We start from the raw sequence: 22,137 nt of genomic DNA on the forward strand, positions 1-22,137 counted from the left end.
GATGATAAAAAGAAAACAAGAATTAACATTCTACAAACTTCATTCTGAAAACTCACTGTTGACGTATCTTTTAATTAATTATATATTTCAATTCTTCTAAAGTACCCAGAGTATTGTCTTGCCTTCCTTGACTGTCAACTCCAGGAATATGCCTTTCCTTCTGAAGACTCTTCCTGTGCACTATCACTGGCTAGTTAACATCATAATTTAGAAATTACTGAAGACAAAAGCCCTGCAATTTTGATATCTGATGTTGACTTCTGAATTTGACACGGGCATTACCTGTGGCAGTAGTCATGATTTCCCAGTGCAGGGAAAACCTGGAGGTTTGGACAAGAGGTTCTGGACTGTCGTTGTCATATTTGTGATGACCTTTATAACAGTATCTGTTGAGAGTTCGGGTACTGGAACATGAGGTGGGCTATCACTTAAATGGAGACAGAATTAGAAAGAACAAAATCTGTTTTAAGAAGTCACTAGTTGCATGTATGCTCCATTTCTAAACCTATTATTGGAAACTTCTGTTTTAATATAGCAGACTAAATTGAAAAGTTCATGATAGTATACCTATAGTCTCAGTTACTCAGACATCTGAGGCAAGAGGATTCCTTAGGCCCAGGAGTTCAAAACCAGACTGGGCAACTTACTGAGACCTTATCTCAAGAAATAACACACACACACACACACACAAACACACACACACACACACACTACACACACACACAAAATACCAACCTATTTTAATGCCTAACCAAAATTTTATGATAAGTAAAACAAAACTACAGTATTAGTAAAACAAAGGTTTCAAACTCAAAGGTATTCAAATGCCAATCACTAGTTTTATACAATTGAACAAATTATTTAGATGATTGTTATCTCCATATCATTTGAAATATAATAATAGTGAAGCCAACTATAATAGATTAAATAAGTTGTAATATATAAATTAATACAATACCCATCATAAAATGAATACTCTGAGTATTAGCCATGATCAGTATTTTACCAGTAGACATACAAACCTCATCCTTCTTCTTCTTTTTTATCATGGGTGCTGTCTCTCAGTTCTTCAGCTCAAGGCCAACTCTCTACCACTTGAGCCACAGCACCCCTTCTGGTTTTTCTGATGGTTTATTGGAGATAAGACTCTCACAGACTTTCCTGCCTAGGCTGGCTTTTGAACCATGATCTTTAGATCTCAGCCTCCTGAGTAGCTAGAATTATAGGCATGAGCCACCAGCACCCCAGCTCACCCTTCTTTTATAGTAGATAGAAATACTTAATTTTACTACTAGAAAATGTTTTCAAAATTGTTCCCATAGGTTAATTCTTATTGTTGTCTTTTTCCCTCGTTACTACATTAATCGGTACTTCAAGATGTTAATGTAAGTGTACATTTACAGACAGCATATCCTGGTTAAAAGTAATGAATTTCTAAAGTTTATATTATAAATTTCCTTTATGTCTCTGATAACGCTATTTGGATCTAACAGCTTTAATCTGAATATTCTTAAAGCATAATTTCTCTCTTTAATGTAATTCAGCATTGTAATGAAACTGAAAAAAAACTTTAAAAGACAAATACCAAAATATTAAGAAGTATTGATATAATAACTTACCCTGTCCATATCATGAAAGATGCTTCTTGTCCTGAGTTTTTAATAAAATCGAAGGCTGACAAAATAAGTTGATAAGGAGAATCACACAGGACATCTCCAAAAGGGCCAGGATTGGAGGCGTTTGCACCCTTGGATGAAGCACATACCTTGGTGTGGTCATCTGTGATATGGTAAGTAGGGTCTAAGTGTAAGTCTGTTACATGCCAAAACTGCCCTGTGGATTAAAAAGAAATCTTGATTAATATTCTTCACTTTCAGGATTCCATACTTTAAAACTAGAGCCACTCTCTATGATGGATGGAAGTCCTCAAAAAGTTAAGTGTTCTAATACCACAAAGTTAAATACAATTCTTCCCTTTGAGAAGAACAATAGGAAGAACACAGGAAATTGGTGTGTCTGAACAAATGAACTCAATATTACCTAAGAAAAGTGAGAGCCAGGTGCCAGTGGTTCAAGCCTGTAGTCCTAGCTACTCAGGAGGCTGAGAGCTGAGGATCAAGATTCCAAGCCAGCCTGGGCAGGAAAGTACATGAGACTCTTATCTCTAATTAACTACCAGAAAACTAGAAGAGGCGCTGTGGTTCAAAGTGGTAGAGCATTAGCCTTGAGTGAAAAGCTCAGGGGCAGTGCCCTGAATCTGAGTTCAAGCCCGCAAGTGACACACAAAAAAACCAAAAAACAGAAAGAATGAAAAAGAAAAGTGAGGAAAGGAATGGTTGGAAAGGAAGGGTGAGAAAGTTGAAAGAGGTGTCATTCATCAAGAAGCACTGTATTTATAAACTGCTTTATTGAATGGCACATCCCTTGTACATCTACTTAAGGGTAGTAAACAAAAATAAAAGTAAAAAATAGTTTAGAAAGATGAGGTTGGCCATGTACTGATGACTCATACCTGTAATCGTGACTATTCAATTCAGGAGGCTAAGATTGCAATTTGAAGCTAGCCTAGGCAAGAAAGTCTTTAAGACTCCTATCTCCAGTTAGCTACCAGAAAAGCTGGAAGTGCAACTTGGCTCAAGTGGTAGATCACTAGCCTTAAGCACAAAAGCTCAAGGAGAGTGTACAGGCCCTGAGTTCAAGCCCTAGGATTGGCACCAAAAATAAATAAGTAAAAAGATGAGTTCGCATAATAAAATTTATTGAGCCATTTTTCTGAGAGCCTGTGTTCATATTATATTCTTGCTTAATATATCACTTTTTATATTTTAAGGTATGTTAAATTATTTGGATCCCTCTGATAAAAATATTGATATAGTTTGCCATCGCCACACAAATCAAGTAGATTGCAAAAGCAGAAAATGTATATCTGATTGTATCTTTATATAACTTTGCTTTTCAATACAAAAGAACCACACAAAACCTTTACTAGCAATGCAATATAAATTGCAAGTTGTAGGGCTGGGAAGGTGGCTCAGTGGTAGAGTGCTTGCCTTGCATGCATGAGGCCCTGGGTTTGATTCCTCAGCACCACATAAGCAGAAAAAGCTGGAAGTGGCGCTGTGGCTCAAGTGGTAGAGCGCTAGCCTTGAGCTGAAGAGCTGAGGGACAGAGCCCAGGCCCAGAGTTCAAGCCCCACGACAGACAAAAAAAAAAATGCAAGTTGTAGTAATCTTCACATAAACAGAATAGGAATTGCCTAGGTTCTACAAAGCTCTATGAAGTTAGAATCAAGACTGACTTTGGAGTTGAGAAACTAGTGGTTGATCAATTAGAGAACTGGTTCAAACAGACATGGTTAATCTGAACCTCACTTTGAAGTGCCCCAAGTTTTCGCATGTAACTTACAGATAAGTTAAATGATTTGGGGACCTTCTGCTATCTTGTTAATTTAACTTTGGTTTTTTTTCCCACAGTTTCTTGTAGATTTCTGTGATAAAGAGTTTTAATAGCTGTACTTTTTAAATAACCATGCATAATCAGGTCTAATTTCCTTTTTTGGAGATGTAACTTTCAGGACAAAACTGATTTTTTGAGCTGCAGATGGGAACACATTTTCCTTGCCTGAATTTATTATTTTGTGAGTATATTTTGTACATTTTCCCCTCAGATTGCTGTTTTTAATTATTTTTAAACTTGCTTTCAAAATAAACTATTAAAATACACTGAATTTTGAGCTCACCGATTACCAGTGCTTTATATCAGAAACACATCAGAACTTTCATGTATGAAATGATAATAAAGGCTTAAAACTCAGTGTGGAAAAAAATACAGTGAAAACAGTAAATCTGTTGGAGGGGAAATAGTGAGTTGTCCTTTGAGAGCTGTTTCTTGGCAGTGTTTTTATAATTTTAAACTACAAGCTCTCATTTAACAAGTGGTAGACAAAAGAGAGATGGAAGTCCATGTTAAATAGTTACACAGGAGTAGTGGCCAGTGGCTCATGCCTATAACCCTAGCTACTAAATAAAGAGGCCATGATCTGAAGATTGTGGTTTGATGCCTACCCAGGGCAGCAAAGTCCCTGAGACTCTTATCTCCAAATAACTATCAAAAAAGCCAGAAGTGGTGATATGGCTCAAGGGGTAGAGTGCTAACCTTGAGCAAAAGAAGCTCAGACCACTGGGCTCAAACACTGAGACCAGGCCCCAAGTTCAAGTCCCAGGACTGGCAAAACCAACGAACAAAAAAGGCTTATAGGCAATTTACATAGTACTTATTCTTCTGAAAACATCTTCTAAATAGGAATAATAATAGTGTCTTCTGTGAGATTTAGAAGATGTGTTCCATCTAGTAGTTCATATTAGTTCTACCATTATTGTGTTCTAACTCCAAACTTGAAATTTGACTTAAACTTCCCAATTTCTAAATAAGTATTAAATATTGTCAACTACTTACTATATGTTAAGCTCTTTTATATGCTTTCCATGTATTAGCTTAATACTGTTCTCCATTATATAGTTAGGAAAGTACACAGAAATTAAGTTCAAGTCACACGCTAATACATGAACTCGGGAAGCCCACTGAGTCTCTGTTGCTCTTAGTCACAGAACACACTTTCCCTGCCTGTGCTTATGGTCATGCATCTTGTCCCAGCTCACATGAATACAGGCAGTGACATCCACCTAGGAGATTCTGTGAAGATAAAGGGAGATATAATAAACGTATTATATAACCCAACAGTTTAAATTCATTGGGGGCCCATACATCTGATGTAATCTAGTACTACCTGATTTCTGTATCTCCAGTATCCAGAATAATTCTGATCATTCAATTTATGTGTCTTGGCATTTAAGCCAGGGCAGATTTCAGAACTTCCTCAAGACTACATGACTCTGAAATGAAAGCTGACCTAGAACCAGTCTATCCAGACATTAGTGCTCTTTCTACTATGTCACAATGCCAGACAGACATAAATGAGGGGGTATTTAATTCCATTTCCTGAAAGATGGCTTTAAATAGGTGCCAAGAATAGAGCTCCATGGGAAGGTTAACCTGAGATTTATGAGTAAGGAATATCTGGAGGCCTCACTTCCTGCCTGAAATACAATTATACACAAAAAGCTGTGTGTGTGTGTGTGTGTGTGTGTGTGTGTGTGTGTGTGTGTGTGTGTGTGTGTGTGTGTGTGTGTGTGTGTGTGTGTGTGTGTGTGTTTCTAAGGTCTGTGGACTGTGACAGATTCAGATTTATTAGTTCAAAGAGCAGAGTGACTTTACTGTTCTAAGACAATTAAAAAATGCATGGGGGTGCAATCTACTTAGATAAATGTCAAGATTACCTTAAAAAAATCTTTAAAAAAATAGTGATTTATCATGAAGAACTCATTGAACCTTAGCAGCTATTTAGATGTGTGCTTGTTGTTTAAATAAATGTTAATATGTGTACTGTTATTTCCCATGTACTAAACACCTAATAGTTAACCAGCTACTAAATCTAGAGTTTGGTAGAGTAGTTATTCTCTCACAACCTAAACTCAGTAGGCAGTAAACCTGAGACTGACATTTTAAGCACACAAAAGCAAAACAAGCAGAAGTTAGGAAAGGTGGGAGTTGTTATGAAATACCAAGATTGGAGACCGGATGGAGAAAGGATGCGAGTCTTATCAAATGGAAAAAAATAAACCACTGAGTCAACACGGAGACCAGTTCACCGGTATCCCTTCCTCTGCAGCAGGAGGTCATTCCACCTTTCAACTTCCCTCCCAAAACTTGCAGATAACCAGAGAACAACATTCACATCACCCCCAGAAAGTCAGCATGAAGGCCTTTAGCAATCAAGTCATTTGCCTATCGGAGCCCTCCGGCAACCCTGAGCCATTTTATCTTAAAATCTGCCTTGAATCAAAGTCACAGGACTCCAGCTCATCGAGAAGTAGATGCCAACACATGCAAACATTTGAGCGGCAATGTCTTGTTGACTGACATTTCCCACAGTTGGAAAACCAGATTTACAGTTCTTGCTTCCAACTGCCTTAACACTGAATCATGCGAGTCTGGCCCTCTGCCCAAAAGAAGGGATCATTTTTCCCCCAGCACCCCCCCCCCCCCGCCCAGAAGTACTGTATAGAGCAGATACTACTAGAGAATGGGAAAAGAGACAAGACACAGACACACACACAGAGACACACACACAAACACACACACACAGCTCTCAGTACTGAGGGCCACTATGAATCTCCCTCAGGGAAAGTTTTTCTCAAAAGCAGAACAGTACTGCCTCTCTTTCCCCCTTTAACAGGGTGATTAGTTTTTAAGGGAATCGGGCAAGAGGTGACACTTTGATTTTTGAAACCAAAGGGTAGGAAGGAATCCTACAATCCATCTCTCCACAGACATTCTAAACAGACTAAATGTCTGGAGCAACGATTCCCCAGCTTGGGCTGGAGGGCTGCTTAAACATCCTTTGGGGTCCCATCCTGACAAGAGACCTTAAGTCTGCCTTTTACACAAGTGAAGGTGTTGTGCCCCGCTGTTGGTTGGTGGCTGGCACACTTTGAGATTTGGTCACAGGCACGGCATTCAGTAGTGGGAATAAATACAGAGAGCCAATGGGCTTGGGACACCCCAAGTCCCAACTCCTGGCTTCCTTTTTCCCCTGGGCCCTGGGGCTCTTCCTTCCTCCCGCCCTCCTTCTCCCCCGGCAGCTGACCCAGGGGAGGTAAACAAACACGGGGCAGGCTGAACCCCGGAGAGGTCTGGGAGTGCTCTGGGGCGGGATCGCCGCCACCCCAGCACCGCCTCCCACCCACCCCCACCCCCCCCCCCCGCAACTTCTCTGCGGATCAGATCCACGGGTCGCCTGCTGTCCCGCGCCCGGGGGCCGAGGCCAGCTCGGTGGCCCCAGCGGCCCAGCTGCGCGCTCAGCTCCGAGCGCATGATCCTGACTTTGAGCTGTCCTTGAACACAGCGCCGGGCGCTGCTCTGGGGACGGAAGGGGGACTCCCACCCACCACTCACCCACCGTCGGAGCGGGACACCCGGGTGCCAGGGGCAGCCCGAGGCCCGGGCAGCCGTGCCAGGCGGCCAGGAGGCAGCAGAGGAAGGTGCCCAGCAGTGCCATGGCGAGCCGTGGCCACCAACCCAGGGAGGCTCGGGCGGGCTCGGGTGTCCTGGGACAGTCAGGCCCTTGGGGGGTGGGGGTGGGGTGGGGAGGAGGCACTAGGCGATTCCGGGTGTAGACGCCCAGCCGATCAAGTGCAGAAGCTGATTTTCCCCCAAAGCGTGTTTATCTGAACGTCAGCTGCTAGGGAGTGGTCGTTAAGTTGTTGTACTGTTCTCCAGTGGACCGGGAAGGCGTGTGCTCAGGCGGGCATCTTCCCAAGGCCCCACCGTGCACTACAGTAGTTAGCGCCTCTGGCAGGAAGTTGTGCAGAGCAATTTGGAGGGAAGTGTGTTTTGGACTGGGCTGCTGGGGAGAGTTGGGATTAAGGCCGTGGGTCTCAAAGGGCTACCTTGACACGTTGTGGGAAATGCAGCTTCAGCAGCAATTCAGGGAGGAGAGGCCAGCCTGATGCATAGTAGGCAGGCACTCTCCTGGTGTTGCATCCCAGCAGTATGATAATACCTGCTTGGTAGTGGCCAGTCTACTTCATTTTTCCCACTGTTCTGTGACTACAAAATTCCATGTGTCCTCTTCCATAGTGGAACATGTCATTCAGCATAAATTGAATTCATTATTCCCAGTTCCTGGTCACTTCACTCATATTTGGCTCTGAACAAGCTATGTTGTTCTTTCCTTAGAAGTGTTTATTTGTTTGTATGTGTGTTCATCTGGATCTTGAACTTAGGACCCCGGCACTGCCCCCACTCTACCACTGCTCTATTTTTGGGTTGGATATCATACTTCCCTGCCCCAACAGGCTTTGCATCACAATCCTCAGATCTCAGCCTCCTGAGGATTATATACATGAACCACTGGCACCTAGCAACAGTGGTTATTTTTACACTAACAATATTGTACAGTACCTTTATGTTGCATCAGAGAAAATCTTAGTTTCTGTTCTGCGTGTTTTCATGAGAATGTGTCTAATTAAATGGACTTTGAAGTAGGAACCCAGTGTCATTTCAAGTCCAGACAGGATAGTCCCAGTCTTGTTCAGCTTGCAGATGATTCAGAAGCAGCACAAGTAGCCAGGGGCTTTCCCAGAACAAATGATCCCAGCAGTTTCTCAGCCCTTAATGTAGACTGCCAGGGAGAAGGTAGGTAGCACATGGAAACAGAGATGCACTTGTGAGACAGAGATCAATATCAAGGTTAGCAAATAACCACGTGTGAGTTCCCAAGCCAAAAGAAAGGAGGTGGATAAATTGTAAAAATGTCAGGGTTTGCCCATTTCCTTTCAATTTCCAGTACATTTGACAAGGTATAAACTGGCTATGAAATAGTTGAAACCCAGGAAATGTGTCTTGCATAGAGTAGAATAAGTGGGGAGAAGCACTAGTCTCCTAGTGCTTCTGTTCCATTTTCTCTTCTTGTTTTCCTCTGTACTCATTTCCACCTTCTCAGATTCTCAAGGCTTCTCCCAGCTCTGCGCCCTCACCCTGGACCTGTTTGTAGATGTGCCTGTTTATCTTGAGGAGATGAGAGAGATGAGAGCAGAATTCCATACTTGCTCTCCACAGTCTTTGGGTAAACTTCACTAAATAGCTTCTAGCCTAGCTTATATCTTTAAGACCATTCTCTTTCCCAGACCTCTTGGTGAAGGTGAAGAAGTTTAAAAAAAGTTTTAAAGTTAGTATGTTGACACATTGCTCTGTGAGAGAGCTTTTCGTTGGAAAGAAAATGATTTGAATCTACGCTATAAACAGTCAGTAAACAAATATATGTTGAAATGTGTCTAGAAATATACGTGTGATCCCCACTGAGAACTTGATCTTCTAGCCCACTGTGGCATTGTTTTTCCTATTTAGACTTCCACGCCTCCTCTGTTGGAAATTAATGTTATTGATGTGAGCTGAATGAGCTGAATAGATACCCTGTTATTGCATTGTACATTTAGCACGGAATTTGTTTCTACACCATAGGCAGAAGTCACCAAGTGGGCAGCACTTGCCAGAAGTAGAGATAATACTAATTGGATAACTGGAGAGAACATCCTCTTAATGTTCTGTTTCATGTGTTTAAAGACAGCAGTAGACTCTGCAGGACCAGAAAGCTTAGCTATATAATCTTGTCTTGACAATAATACTTGTGCATTCAATGTTAAATCTTATCACTATGCTTTACGTTCTATTTCTCTAACTTATAGTAAACTACAAATGGAGTATCTCCAATACAAAATTCCTAAATTGAAGATTCTTCAAAGTCCCAGTGTTTAAGCACTGACATCATGTGACAGGCACCAGGAAAAGCACATCTGCACTAAAAATACTATCTAAATTGGCATTCGCTATATGCAACAGGTGTATATGAAACATAAATGAATTGTGTCATTTAACTTGGATCCTAGCACCAAGATTTTTCATTTATGTATATAAATTTAAAACATATATGCAAAATCCAAAACATCTCTGATTTCATGAATTCTGGATAGTCATCTAAATAATAATAAGCAATAATATCATTGCAGTTAATCTTTTGAGTTAAAAGAATTACCCTCATATTTACAAGTTATTGTATCTGGGATAACATGAAAACTTACTGAGTTTACTAGGTTGATAAAACAAAAATATTGTATGGGTAAGGCATAGTGGTACATACCTGTAGTTCCAGCTACCCTGGGAGGCAGAAATGAAAAGATGGTAGTTTGAGGTAAGCCTGGGCAAAAAGTTAATAAAGACTCTATCTTGACAAACAAGCTGGGTGTATACCTCTAATCTCAACTGTTTGGTCTGCCAGAGGCTGGTAGCTCACATCTGTAATCTTAGCTACTGAGGAGGCTGACATCTGAGGGTCACAGTTGGAAGCCAGCACGGACAGGAAAGTCAGTGAGAGTCTTTCGAATAAACTACTCAGAACAATCTAGAAGTAGCACTGTGGCTTAAGTGGTAGAATACTAGACTTGGGAACAAAGAGGCTCAGGGACGAACAAATAGGCTCAGGGACAGTGTCCAGGCCCTGAGTTCAAGCCTCAGGACCAGATTAAAAAGAAAAAAAAAAAAAAAAAAGAATAGCATGGTCTGTCCCCAGTAGGACAATTATAGTCCAACAAATCATGAAGCTTTGTCTAAAAATAAACTAAAACCAAAAAAATCTGAGGAATGGCTCAAATGACAGAGCACTTGGCTAACATGTATCCAAATACCAGTATCAAGAAATAAGGAACAAAAAGGAAGGAATGAAGGAAGGAAGGAAGGAAGGAAGGAAGGAAGGAAGGAAGGAAGGAAGAGTGGGAGGGAGGGAGAGAGGGAGGGAGGGAGAGAGGGAAGATGGAAGGAAGTTATCAGAATTTACTTCCCCTGGGCAATAGTTAAGGAAGAAAAGTTCCCTAAGAAATAATCAGGGAAAGTAAGTCGCAATTTTGTTTCAGAAGAAAATTTAGCTGTAATATCGATTTGAGGAGGAAGGAAGGGGCATCCTGTAAAGCTTGCCATTGTTAGTATTAATTACTAGTCATGATGATTTGGTCATGCTAATGCCATTCCGTTTCCTCACATGAAAGTAAAAACAATAATTCCTGCCTTCCTGCAAATACTGCTTCTGAAGCTGGCACTCTACCACTTGAGGATGACTCCAATCCTGCTTTTGGTTGGTTCTTTTGAAGTCTAGTGAACTTTATTGTCAAATTCAGATATTCTGGCTCTGAGTAGTTTGGGATTATAGTCTGGAACCACCAGATCCTGGCTAGATGCATTTTTTTACACACTTTATTTGAACATTTCTACTGACCTAATCTAACTCACTTTAATTGTCTGGAGCCTCATTTTAATAATCTAGGGTGAAATCTACTTTCCTATTTATCAGAAATGTTGATAAATTATTTCAATTCTATAATATTGTATTTGCTTATTTTAATACATTTTGAAGTATATCAGACTGCTTCTAACAGCAAAAAGTCATTTCTCTAGTCTGCTAATTCATTATAAGAAGAATTTATTTACTGACTGAATGAATTTTATCATCTCAAGTTCTTCATTAAAGTCTCCAACAAAAATGTGACACTCCCACTTTTTTGAAATATCTTCTTTTTCATTAATATTTTATGAAAGCTGCTGACTTTTCCAGCCTTACTTTTTGCCACAAGAAAAGTTATTTTCTTTAAAATACAACTTTACACAACTTCTCAACAGGTTATTGGCAACAAAAGCAACCACGAAACTTGATGTGCATGTAAGTTTTTTATTCCAGTTTGGTTTGCATTATGAAGAAAATAAAATGTATTCACTTCTTTATTAAAAAAAACTGTTACAAAAGTTAAGTGAAATTTAAATGAAACTAGAATTTTCTTTTAAACTTTAATGTCATTTTAGTTTTATTTCATTTTACATTTCATTCACATATCAAAAATTTGACAGGCTGGTTGGTCAAACAAGTTTGTAAATCACCATTTTCTGCCTCCAGACCAAGGATAACCTTCTAATAAGGGAAAAGCTGAGCTGCAATCATAGGACAGTACTGAGGCCCAAGTACAGAGAATAATGGAAGAACTTCTTCAGTCTGGAACCAGTGGCTTCCCTAGGCCTTCTCATAATAACGAACAGCAACAACATCACCAAAAGAGAGAGTCTGAAAGAGTCCAACAGTAACCAAACCTTTACACAGTGCCATTGGTAGCTGAATTTTTAAAGCTAATGTGATTTAAGAATTGTGCCAAAGAACAAAGACATTTACAAACACTAAATGATGTATAAGTTTCTCATTCTTAAAACAAGGAAACACAGCTCAATAGGAAATCTACACATTACCTTACTCATATGTAACCCCTCTGTACAGTTTCTTTACAATAAAAATAAATAAATACAAGGAAACACAAAAGAAATATGCTTAACACAGGAATCACATGTATCATGTACACTTTGTTCAGGTTTCTGAAATGATTCTCAAAGAAAAGCAAGTTAAAAGACATATCTAAATGCAAGTTAAAAGAATTCCCTTGGTCTTTACTGGTGGTGGGGTTTTGTTGTCGTCGTTTTGTTTTGGTTTGGTTTAGTTTTAGAGACAGTATCATTGTGTAGTGCAGTCTGGCTTTGAATCAGTGATCCTCCTCTGTAATCCCAGGGTTGGGATTAGAGCATGTGCCATCATTCTCAGCTCATTTAATCTTAATTACCACAGCAACTGGAGCAAACTGTGTCTGAAGAAGGGCATATCTACACTCTTGTCTCTGTTCTCTGCCTTGAAAATGCATGAAATTTAATGGGTTTTCATACAGTTCTCAATGCATAATCAGACAAATTTCTCAAGAAAATCCAATGAATGATATACGGAATGACGTACCAAATCAGCTGTGACTATCAAATACACTCCTTATACTCATTAGTTGGACAATAATGGTAAAACCTAGGTGAACTTATGGAATTAATTGGTAGGGATAAGGTGGAACATAGGTTCTACTACTTGAATGTCAAGTCCATCTTGAAAAAAATGTCATAGAATTGCTTTGTAGAATGAAGAGGGTAGTGTGCTTATGATTATCAAGTGTTGATATTATCAGGCACTGTAGGATTTCAAGGATATGGTGATCCTATCACCCATTGCTTTCATCTCCATTTCTGAATTTGGTCCTATCTGGCCACTGTCATGCATGCTAGTGTGAGCTCTCTTCACAGAGAGGTGAAGCAGAGGTGAAAACGAAAAGGAGGACTTTGCATTAGTTCTTTTGAAAATGAAAACTTCCTTCTTCCAATCTTTGTAGAAAACTATGGGCAAAACTACATCAAAGGAAAACTGGCCTTCTTCTCCCCAATCATATTTCTACATATAAAAGGTGTATAACTATTTCAATATACAAAGGCCCTGATTTTAGCCAAGGGAATAAAAAAACAAGCTTTCCTAATTAACAACAAAATCAACTTGACTATATCAGTATTAACTAAATAGGCTAGATCAACATATAACATTTTCCTCCGTTTCTAATGCTGCTTTATTATTAGAGAAATTATTTGTAAATCTTTTCCTTTTTTTTTTTTTGCTGGTACTGGGGCTTGAACTCGGGGCATGGGCATTGTCCCTGAGCCTCTTTGTACTCAACGCTAAATCTCTACCACTTGAGCCACAGTTGTACTTCTAGCTTTTTCTGAGTAGTTTATTGGAGAAAAGAGTCTCACAGACTTTTCTGCCTGGGTTAGCTTTGAACTGTGATCCTCAGATCTCAGCCTCCCAAGTAGCTAGGATTACGGGTGTGAGCCACTGGCACCTAGCTAATATTTTCCTATTATATAATGATTACATGCCTACTGTTATTGAACACACACACACACACACACACACACACACATATATATATATATATAATATATATATATATATATATATATATATATATATACATATTTTTTTTTTTAAGTGAGTGGCCAGGCACTGGTAGCTCATACTGTAATCTTAGCTACTACTAAAGCTGAGGTCTGAGGATTATGGTTCAAAGCCAGCCCAGGCAGAAAGTTTGTGAGATTATTTCCAATTAATCATAAAAAAAAAGCCAGAAGTAGAGCTGTGGCTCAAGTGTTAGAGAGCTAGCCTTGAGCAAAAGAAGCTCAGGGACAGTGCACAGGCCCAGAGTTCAAGTCCCAGGACTGGAGAGAGAGAGAGAAAGAGAGAGAGAGACAGAGACAGAGAGACAGAGGGAGAAAGAGAGGGAGATAACATGAGTTTGATTCTCCCTGAAGATAAATCAGAGCATTTATTATATTTTTTTAACTCTAACTAATCTGTACTAATCTTATATAAACTAAAATAGAACAAGAATGGGTTAGAAACAAGACAGGGTGAGTTGAAGAGGGGTGAAGATATTGAAGTGGTAACACAGATCAAGGTGCATCATACACATAAACTGCTTTATTAAATTGCAAAAATTCAATATATAACGTAAAATTGAGATAGGCAATGGAAATGTTGGGAGGGGTAGATAAACTGCTTCAGTGAATGACAACTCCTTTGTATACCTACTTAAAGATAAGTAAAATATGGTTTTTAAAAACCTAAAACAAGAAACAAGCCTCCAGTTTGATACAGGAGCCATTAAATAAACAAACTTGGTGTTTTCAGAATAACAATTACCTTCATGTATTTTGTGACTGTTTTATGTTTAAATTTCATTTGAGATATTCACAGTAATCCTACAAAAAGTTCTTGCTTTGATTTACCACTTGGGGTAAATCAATAGCATATGTTTAACAAAGCTGAGCTACAAGAGCAATTAGTTCAGGTCATTTTATGTCTCTAGTTTTACATACAGTGACATAATTTTATTAAGGAAGGGAAAAGAAAAACAAAAAGAAGGGAGAACAGAGGGATGGAGGAAGATAAGAAAAGTAGGAGGAGGGGCACAAAGAGAAATGAACTGTCAATCTTCACTTACCGCAATCATTTTGCCATCTTTAATTTCCCGTACAAGCTTGGTTTCCTTGCCATCCCATTTCTGTATATGAATGAGTTTGTCTCCATCCAGACTCACAACAGACTGAAATCAACAATAAATAAAGGATATATCAATAGAGATAATTAATATTTCTGATTTGAATTCAAGTGGCATGACTTCTGGAGAGCTGCATGATTGAATAAATTATTGCCAGCTAATATCCTACTAATCCTTACAATGATATTTAGTATTAGTTAAATATTCTATTAATTCTTCACTGTTACTTCTAGATCTTTTGTTGTGTAAACTGTAATAAGTCATAATTTGATTGAGATGTATACATCTAGATTCAAAAACTTGATATATTAGAGATAAAAATTCTGAACCAGTGCTTTCAATTAGTCATCCTGATGTAAGCAAAATCTTTGAATGAGGACAGCAAGTGGTCAATATGAGACAATCAGAGAGAGTAAACAAAGTCTAAGCTTTGGTTCATATTAACAGTATCCAAGAATTTCTAGAATAGATCTGATATAAAATGGGAAATGTATATGGCAAGAGACACACAGACTAGAGATTTTGGCTATATCAATAATTCATTGTCTAGAATATAACGTAGGCCTGCCAGAGTGTTCCCTTTGGTACTCTTCTCCCTGAATGGAAATTCTGAAGACCTTCTCTACTTTCCAATCTCAAAAACACAACAATGCTCAATAGGAAATGTACTCATTACCTTTGCTCATGTAACTGTGACTCCTCTGTACAGCATTTTTACAATAAAAAATGTACAAAAAAATCCCACAGAAGTAGAGATGCCTTTAGCCTTTCCTCCCTATTTATATCCTGAAGAAGAAAATGCTTCTTACCTTACAGTTTCTGTCATCTATACTGGTTTCCTCAAACTCTGTTCCCAGATGAAAACTGATCTCTGTGTTCTTGAACGTGCATTGAGTCCTGACCACCACTTTGTCTCCTTCCTGACTGATAATTACTGTGGGTTTGGTCACATTTCCCACTTGCCTAGTAGCAAAGCCCACACCTAAAATAGCAAAAAGAAAAGGTACAGACAGCAGCAACTCCCAAAATAGCCCCCAAAACAGAAATCTACGTTCTAGTCCTGGAATCCTGTTGTAAAGTGTAAGTTCCACTAGACCTGTGATGAATTATTAATGATTACTCTACAACCATACAACTCCTGAGCACAAATAATAAGCGATGAAGAAACATTGGGGAAAATGAAAAAAAAAAATCACAGAAGTATACCATCTCTCACAGAGTATCAAATGCTCCATTATTTGGCCCTAGGCAACACAGCAGATAAATGTTACATTAAAAAGCCATTCTGTGGGAGTAAAGTGACCTGCCAGGATAGGCTGATTTGTCTAACTCTTGCTAATTTGATAGATGAAGAAAAGGATCTGCATATAGCTACAGATTACAGAGCGCACAGCACGTTTTCTTTCTACCTACCTAAAGCCTTCATATACTCGTCAAAGTTTTGACTATCTGTCAGCTTCCAGGTAGCACAGAAAGGCTCCACCATCTTTACCCTCTCCTTTCAACTCAAAAACAGGCAAGAGACAGAGAATCTCTGGTATTCCTGCCACTGCACTTCAGAAGACCCTTTTGCAACACAGTAGCAGCACAGGCCTTCTTATTTGGATAAGAAGCAGGCAAAAAGCCAATGATTTGAATTGCCAACTGGTCCCTCTTTTCCAGTAGGCTGACACACCGGGAGAGGTGGGAAGGAAAGTTCTTATCCTCTTTGTGATTGGCTCAGGCCACTGGGTTAGCGGAGTAGGTCGATGCCTCCCAAAGCACACACTGCCGCCCTTATGCCTGGGAAATCTCTGCAGGGATTCATCCGGGCTGGAGTCTGGGGGAAAAAAATGAGAGGGGGTCTTTCAGGTTTTGAAAAAAAAAATTGGCAACAGCAACCTCAAACTGTGAGGAAAGAAGAAGAAGAAGAAAAAAGACACACAATAAGACATTCAGATTGATTTCCGTTAATGGCAAAGCTGGTTATATACGAGGACCCCTTAAAGACAAAATTACCCACTGAAATGTCAGACTTTTCTAACAAAGGCGCCTGAGGAGTGTATTTTATTTTCTGTTATATTTATAAGACTTGCAAAATGCAGGCTAGAATATGCCAAACTAGGGAGAGAGGCTGGGTGGGGAGCAAGTCCCTTCCCTAGACGTCTTTCTATTGGAAGGCAGCTCCGCCTGAACATCAATGGAGGCTCATTAATTCTGTTCCCCTCTCAAGACAAACGGAGTGAATTTAAAGATCTCATTGTTCTTCCTAAGAATGTGAGAAGCAGTCTGGGATGGAAAAGGAACCCAAGAAGAGTATGGTTAGGATTCACTAATGAGGCACTAAAATAAAGCAAGTGTTCTTTTCTCCCCTCCTTTCACAGATTATAGAATTGATGTGAGAAAAAAAAACCCTAGATAGAAGGTCATTTAGTAAGATTCTAAAGGATCTGCACCGTAGGCCCTTTTGATTTCATGAGGCCACATCTACATGAATACATTCTGTGTGGTGATGGGGGGGACTAGAGGAGTGGTGAGAACCAGGAGCGCTTTGGCTTCATTTAGTGCAGGCCTAGGCACCCCAAGAATGGTAGAAACTCAAAGATTGTGAGAGAGTAGTTTAACGGAAGTCTCTGAAATTCCCTTTTACCTAGACATTGTTTGTGCTTTGCAAGTGTAGACAGTCAAAGAAGTACTTCATGGAGATGGTGGATGAGTCTGACGCATCAAATCCTGCTCTTCTCTTACTCTTCTCACCTAAAACTCAGTCCATTACATATCACTTCTGTTCACACATGTTAGTCCATTGCTGGCTGTATGTTTCTACTTTGATATCTCCAAGGTGTGTGCTCGGCATACATTTATAGACTCTCTTCACACCTGGTCTTTGCCCCATTTGCACCACATGTGTGAATGATATCATCTGTGGAAGTACACAGCCAATGTTTTACCCTCCAAATTCATCTCATTTTGGTTCTCAGATATTTTCTAATGATCACTTTCTTCCCATCTCCACTAGCACTGTCTCAGTACTAGCAACCACTGAGCTTATCTAGTTCTCTGACAATTGCCTCATCCCTGTTCCTGCAGACACATGTGCTCTCCAATCCTTTTCTTACACATTCACAGTACAATCTGAAGTCTGCATCTCTCTGTTTACTGGGGTTGAGCATTTGTTCAAATGTTCCTCTGCCATCCTTTGGAACATCTGCTCTGACAAAGTGATACTCCAGTCTTTTGCCTTTTTAAAAAATTGGGTTGCTCATTTTCTTACTACTGAACAGTAAGTATTCAGGTAAGATTCTTGATCACTTTTAGGTTGAGTCATTTGTTGGCTATGTGTTTTGTGAATTTTCTCTTTTCATTTTTCTTCACTTTCTTATTCCAGATAATAGTTTTGCTAATGTCACAAAACAGATCAAATGTACATGTTAACTTAAATAAACTTACAAGACAGTAAATTTTATGTGTATAATACTACAGAGTTTATTATTTATTTATTTTGTCATTAGTGGGGCTTGAACATTGTCCCTGAGCTCTTTTGCTCAAGGCTAGTTTTCTACCACTTTGAGCCACAGCTCCACTTCCAATTTTCTGGTGGTTAGTTGGAGATAAGAGTCTCATAGACTTTCCTGTTCAGGCTGGCTTTGAACCATGATCTTCAGATCTCATCCTCCTGAGTGGCTAGGATTACAGGCTTGGGCCACCCACCCAGCTAATACCATGGTCTAGTTACTTTATAAAATGTAAGATTGAATTTGTTCTTCTCTTACTAAAGCACTTCAAATGGGTTCTTTCTAATGTCAACATAAGACCAAAGCATGGAGTAGCCACTGGCATTTGGAGGATTCTGAAGAAATCCAAACAAAGGCTCTTCATGTCTAAACAATAAAAGCCATAGATAACTTAGTGTCAATTGCCTGACCCAGGGTCCCAGCCTGACTCACAGCCCATCCTCAAGGCCATTTGCAGATACCTGCCTGTCTGAGCAGTGGCAGATAGAACAGGCAAAGCAGAAACTTACCTAGAGCACAGAGTTTCCAGATAGTGACTACAGTCTCCTGACCTGAGAGGGTAAAATGGTGACTGATCTAAACTGGCCACGCTTGAAAATATCCTAACTAGCTAAGAAAACCTGGAAATGGAAGCAGACCAGACAGTAAAACCCCTCTTACATCAACAGAGAAACCTTTGAACCATGTACCTGAGCAGCCTGAGTCATGAGCTCTTCATAAATTCCCTTTAATATGTGTATTAAAATTTAGATAATTCATTTATCTATGCAAGCTAGTCCCTGTGATAAAAGTTCTCAAACTATTTTACTACAAAATATTCTTCCCTAGCCTTTCAATATTCTATAATACTTAAACATTTAATTTCTTTAAATGTACTTCATTCTACAATACTTAAACTATAAATACTATAAAGCACTTCATTTCCATATTCTAAAATTATAGCACTATTCATCTTAGTTCCCTGTAGATCATAGGTGCGAAAATGTTTGCCTATACTCATTCGTTCTTTTCTGTCAGATAAAGAATATGACAGACTTGACATACTTAATCTAATATTGAGTGTATATTCCTGTGGTTGTGAGTCTCTTATATAACACAAAAGACTCTCGATTTAGAAGCAGTTTAGTGGAAGTGGTGCTGTGGCTCAAGCGGTAGAGCGCTCACCTTGAGCTGAAGAGTGCAGGGACAGCGCCCAAGCCCAGAGTTCAAGCACAATCACCAACCAAAACAAAAACAAAAACAAAAACAAAAAACAAACAAAAAAAACTAGAAGCAGTTTAGAAGCATATTAGTCATCAATATACAAAAGAGAATATTATTATACAGATGTCTATAGCAGAAACTTTAGGAAAAGCCAGTTGACTGTTTTTATATATCTACACATATTTAAGCTAATTTACATTACTCAGAATATAACGTTACTGTTTGTTGATCACAAACAATAACCTATTTGCTGATTATTGAGGATGTAAAAGGAAAGGAAGCCAAAGAATAGAGATTACACTGTTCTAAAAAATATACAATAATGTTTTCAAGTTTCTAAAACCTAGGAGCAATATACAATTTTGCTACAATTTTTATAATACCCATGCATCCACAAACATAAAAAGAAGACAAATGCAGCGAATTGGCTCCTTTCCTAAAGCTATTACCTTTATGTATTAACTAATGACAAAGGGGGTTATAAAGAATTCATTATGAAGTGTTATTTTTTAAGTAGTGAGATAAACAAAGAGAGGGAAGATACTTTGAGAGATCTTGGCAAACTCTCCAGATGAAACTAAATCTCCTGGTGCCTGCTTTATAACGGTTTTTCTTGCTTAAGAAGACAGGGAGTGTTAATAAATTTTTAATATTGTTCTCAAGCAATGTGAGTCAACTAAGGTCATGACATTATTTCTTGTAAGATACCCAAAGATTTTCACCAAGAGAAATTTAAGTAACATTTAGAGCAACTGCTTTAGGGGTTTTTTGTTAATGTTGTTGCCAAATTATGCATAATAAAATAGTAGTGAAGTATCTCTATAGTTGGAAATAAAATGTGATTATTTGATGAAGGGATTGTGGACTATTTATTATCTCTCCCAGGATAAGAAATAGAGGAAATAAAAAAAAATACACTTGTCTGAAACCCTGGCACAGACATTCTCTAAGGATTCACCCATCTGTCATTGGCATACTGTTCATTACCCAGCCTCATGCAATCAACTCATCATCTCAGTGCCAGGGATTGCCTGGAAAGAAGAAGGAGGTGGGGGGAGGAGGAGGAGGAGGAGGAAGAGGAGGAGGAGGAGGAGAAGGAGGAGGAGGAGGAGGAGGAGGAGGAGGAGGAGGAGGAGGAGGAGGAGGAGGAGGAGGAGGAGGACTACGACGACAACAACAACAACAACTCCTTTCAATGGTGATAGTGGAATTTGTGGGGTAGAAGAAGGAAGGAAAAGGAGGACTCATGGCTTATCTACTTCTTGCCCATATGAAATTTGTATTATTGTACTTAAAAGATGAGAACTAGACCAGAGAAGATATATATCTCCAGATGGAGCATACTCTAGAAAAGAGGAGATTGGAGTGGAGACAATATTCTTCTCTCTTCTATTTCCTTCAGAGTTTTGTTTTGTTTTTTGCTTCTCAGTATCTAAATGTTGCTTCTCAAAATTTATATTTCTTTCTTTCTTTCTTTCTTTCTTTCTTTCTTTCTTTCTTTCTTTCTTTCTTCCTTCCTTCCTTCCTTCCTTCCTTCCTTCCTTCCTTCCTACCTTCTTTCCTTCCTTCTTTCCTTTCCTTCTTTCTTTCGTTGGTCGTGTGGTACCTGAAATCTGGGCCTGGGTGCTGTCCCTCAGCTCTTCAGCTCAAGGCTAGTACTCTACCACTTGAGCCACAGCACCACTTCCAGCTTTTTCTGCTTATGTGGTGCTGAGGAATCAGACTCAGGGCCTCATGTATGAATGGCAAGCACTCTACCACTGAGCCACCTTCCCAGCACCCATACTTAATTTCTTAGGTATGAAGAATAAAAAAATGTCCTTGGGCTGGGAAGGTGGCTCAGTGGTAGAGCGCTTGCCTTGCATGCATGAGGCCCTGGGCTCGATTCCTCAGCACCACATAAGCAAAAAGAAAAAAAAAAGCCAGAAGTGGCACTGTGGTTGAAGTGGTAGAGTGCTAGCCTTGAGCTGAAGAGTTGAGGGACAGCACCCAGGCCCAGAGTTCAGGCCCCACGACCAGACACTGCCCCCCCCAAATGTCCTTAATTTGCTTCTAGAGCTGACAAGGTGACTCAGGAAGGGCCTTTTCTTATTCCAGGTTTGTTATAAAAGACTTCTGGCACCCTCCCTCCTCAGGCCATTTAGATGTCATAACTCTTCCAAGAAAGTACTTTCCAACACCCCTGCTAATTTCTACTCTTTTAGAATCTAGCTCGAATATTACTTCCACAAGAACACTGGCTTGAAACAGAATGGTTATGTCATACCATTTATGTTTTATATGAATTTCGTAATTTCAATTATGTTTTATATTATGATGTTTTTATAATTCATTGTTTAATATAACTGTTTTCTACATAAGAACAAAAGTTTTGGATGCTTCTATTTTATTCTCCAATGAGATTCCTGTTCATTGTGTATAACACATTATGAAGTTCATGGGTGTATTCAACAAGTGTCAACAATAGAAATAAATACAACGAGTGAACTCAGAGAGAGTCCCAAAGAGGTAAGAGCTTAAAGTATTGTCCATATATCTTTTCACAAGTCTTTATCCAATTACCCTCTGTTTTACAATCTGTATGAACTCCAAAGGTAGAATATCTACATTTCTTTTTCCTATTACATTAAGGTTTAGGAGAGTATTAAGGCTCATTGTGTTTAGTTTTTTTTTTTCCTTTGGAGTAAATACACCTAGCGTAGTCTAGTAATAAATCAAATGCATAATGCATTTATAAATGTAAGCATGAGAGAGCTTCATGCTCTGTCATACATGGACATCATCCTTTCTATGGCAGTTTTATCTGTTTGTTATGGGTTGTTATTTGTAAATCATCCTTTTGTTGTTGTTTTTAAAGTACTTGAAGATTT

At 39.2% G+C, this 22,137-nt stretch overlaps 2 protein-coding genes and 1 long non-coding RNA gene across 3 annotated transcripts; 1 reads left to right on the forward strand and 2 right to left on the reverse strand.

Annotated features, from left to right (window-relative positions):
• Positions 1-294: 294 nt before the first annotated feature.
• LOC138840856 (cyclic GMP-AMP phosphodiesterase SMPDL3A-like) lies at positions 295-7,172 on the reverse strand. Its single transcript, XM_070041265.1, has 3 exons — positions 7,015-7,172; positions 1,620-1,833; positions 295-427 (listed from the first exon to the last, which is right to left on the reverse strand). The coding sequence occupies exons 1-3, from the start codon at positions 7,115-7,117 to the stop codon at positions 295-297; spliced, it is 450 nt and encodes a 149-aa protein (XP_069897366.1). The 5' UTR covers positions 7,118-7,172.
• Positions 7,173-8,651: 1,479 nt separating this feature from the next.
• Positions 8,652-11,326, forward strand: LOC138840854 (uncharacterized). Its single transcript, XR_011376246.1, has 3 exons — positions 8,652-8,686; positions 10,659-10,744; positions 11,287-11,326. It is a non-coding gene; the product is annotated as an uncharacterized lncRNA (long non-coding RNA).
• Positions 11,327-11,410: 84 nt separating this feature from the next.
• LOC138840855 (fatty acid-binding protein, brain) lies at positions 11,411-16,130 on the reverse strand. The gene is made up of 4 exons (XM_070041263.1): positions 15,984-16,130; positions 15,380-15,552; positions 14,514-14,615; positions 11,411-11,722 (listed from the first exon to the last, which is right to left on the reverse strand). The coding sequence occupies exons 1-4, from the start codon at positions 16,054-16,056 to the stop codon at positions 11,672-11,674; spliced, it is 399 nt and encodes a 132-aa protein (XP_069897364.1). The 5' UTR covers positions 16,057-16,130; the 3' UTR covers positions 11,411-11,671.
• Between the last annotated feature and the right edge of the window lie 6,007 nt (positions 16,131-22,137).

The sequence above is a fragment of the Dipodomys merriami genome, unplaced genomic scaffold (assembly GCF_024711535.1).
Source record: "Dipodomys merriami isolate MVZ:Mamm:240054 unplaced genomic scaffold, mDipMer1.0.p SCAF_3023, whole genome shotgun sequence".
NCBI classification, from domain to species: domain Eukaryota; kingdom Metazoa; phylum Chordata; class Mammalia; order Rodentia; family Heteromyidae; genus Dipodomys; species Dipodomys merriami.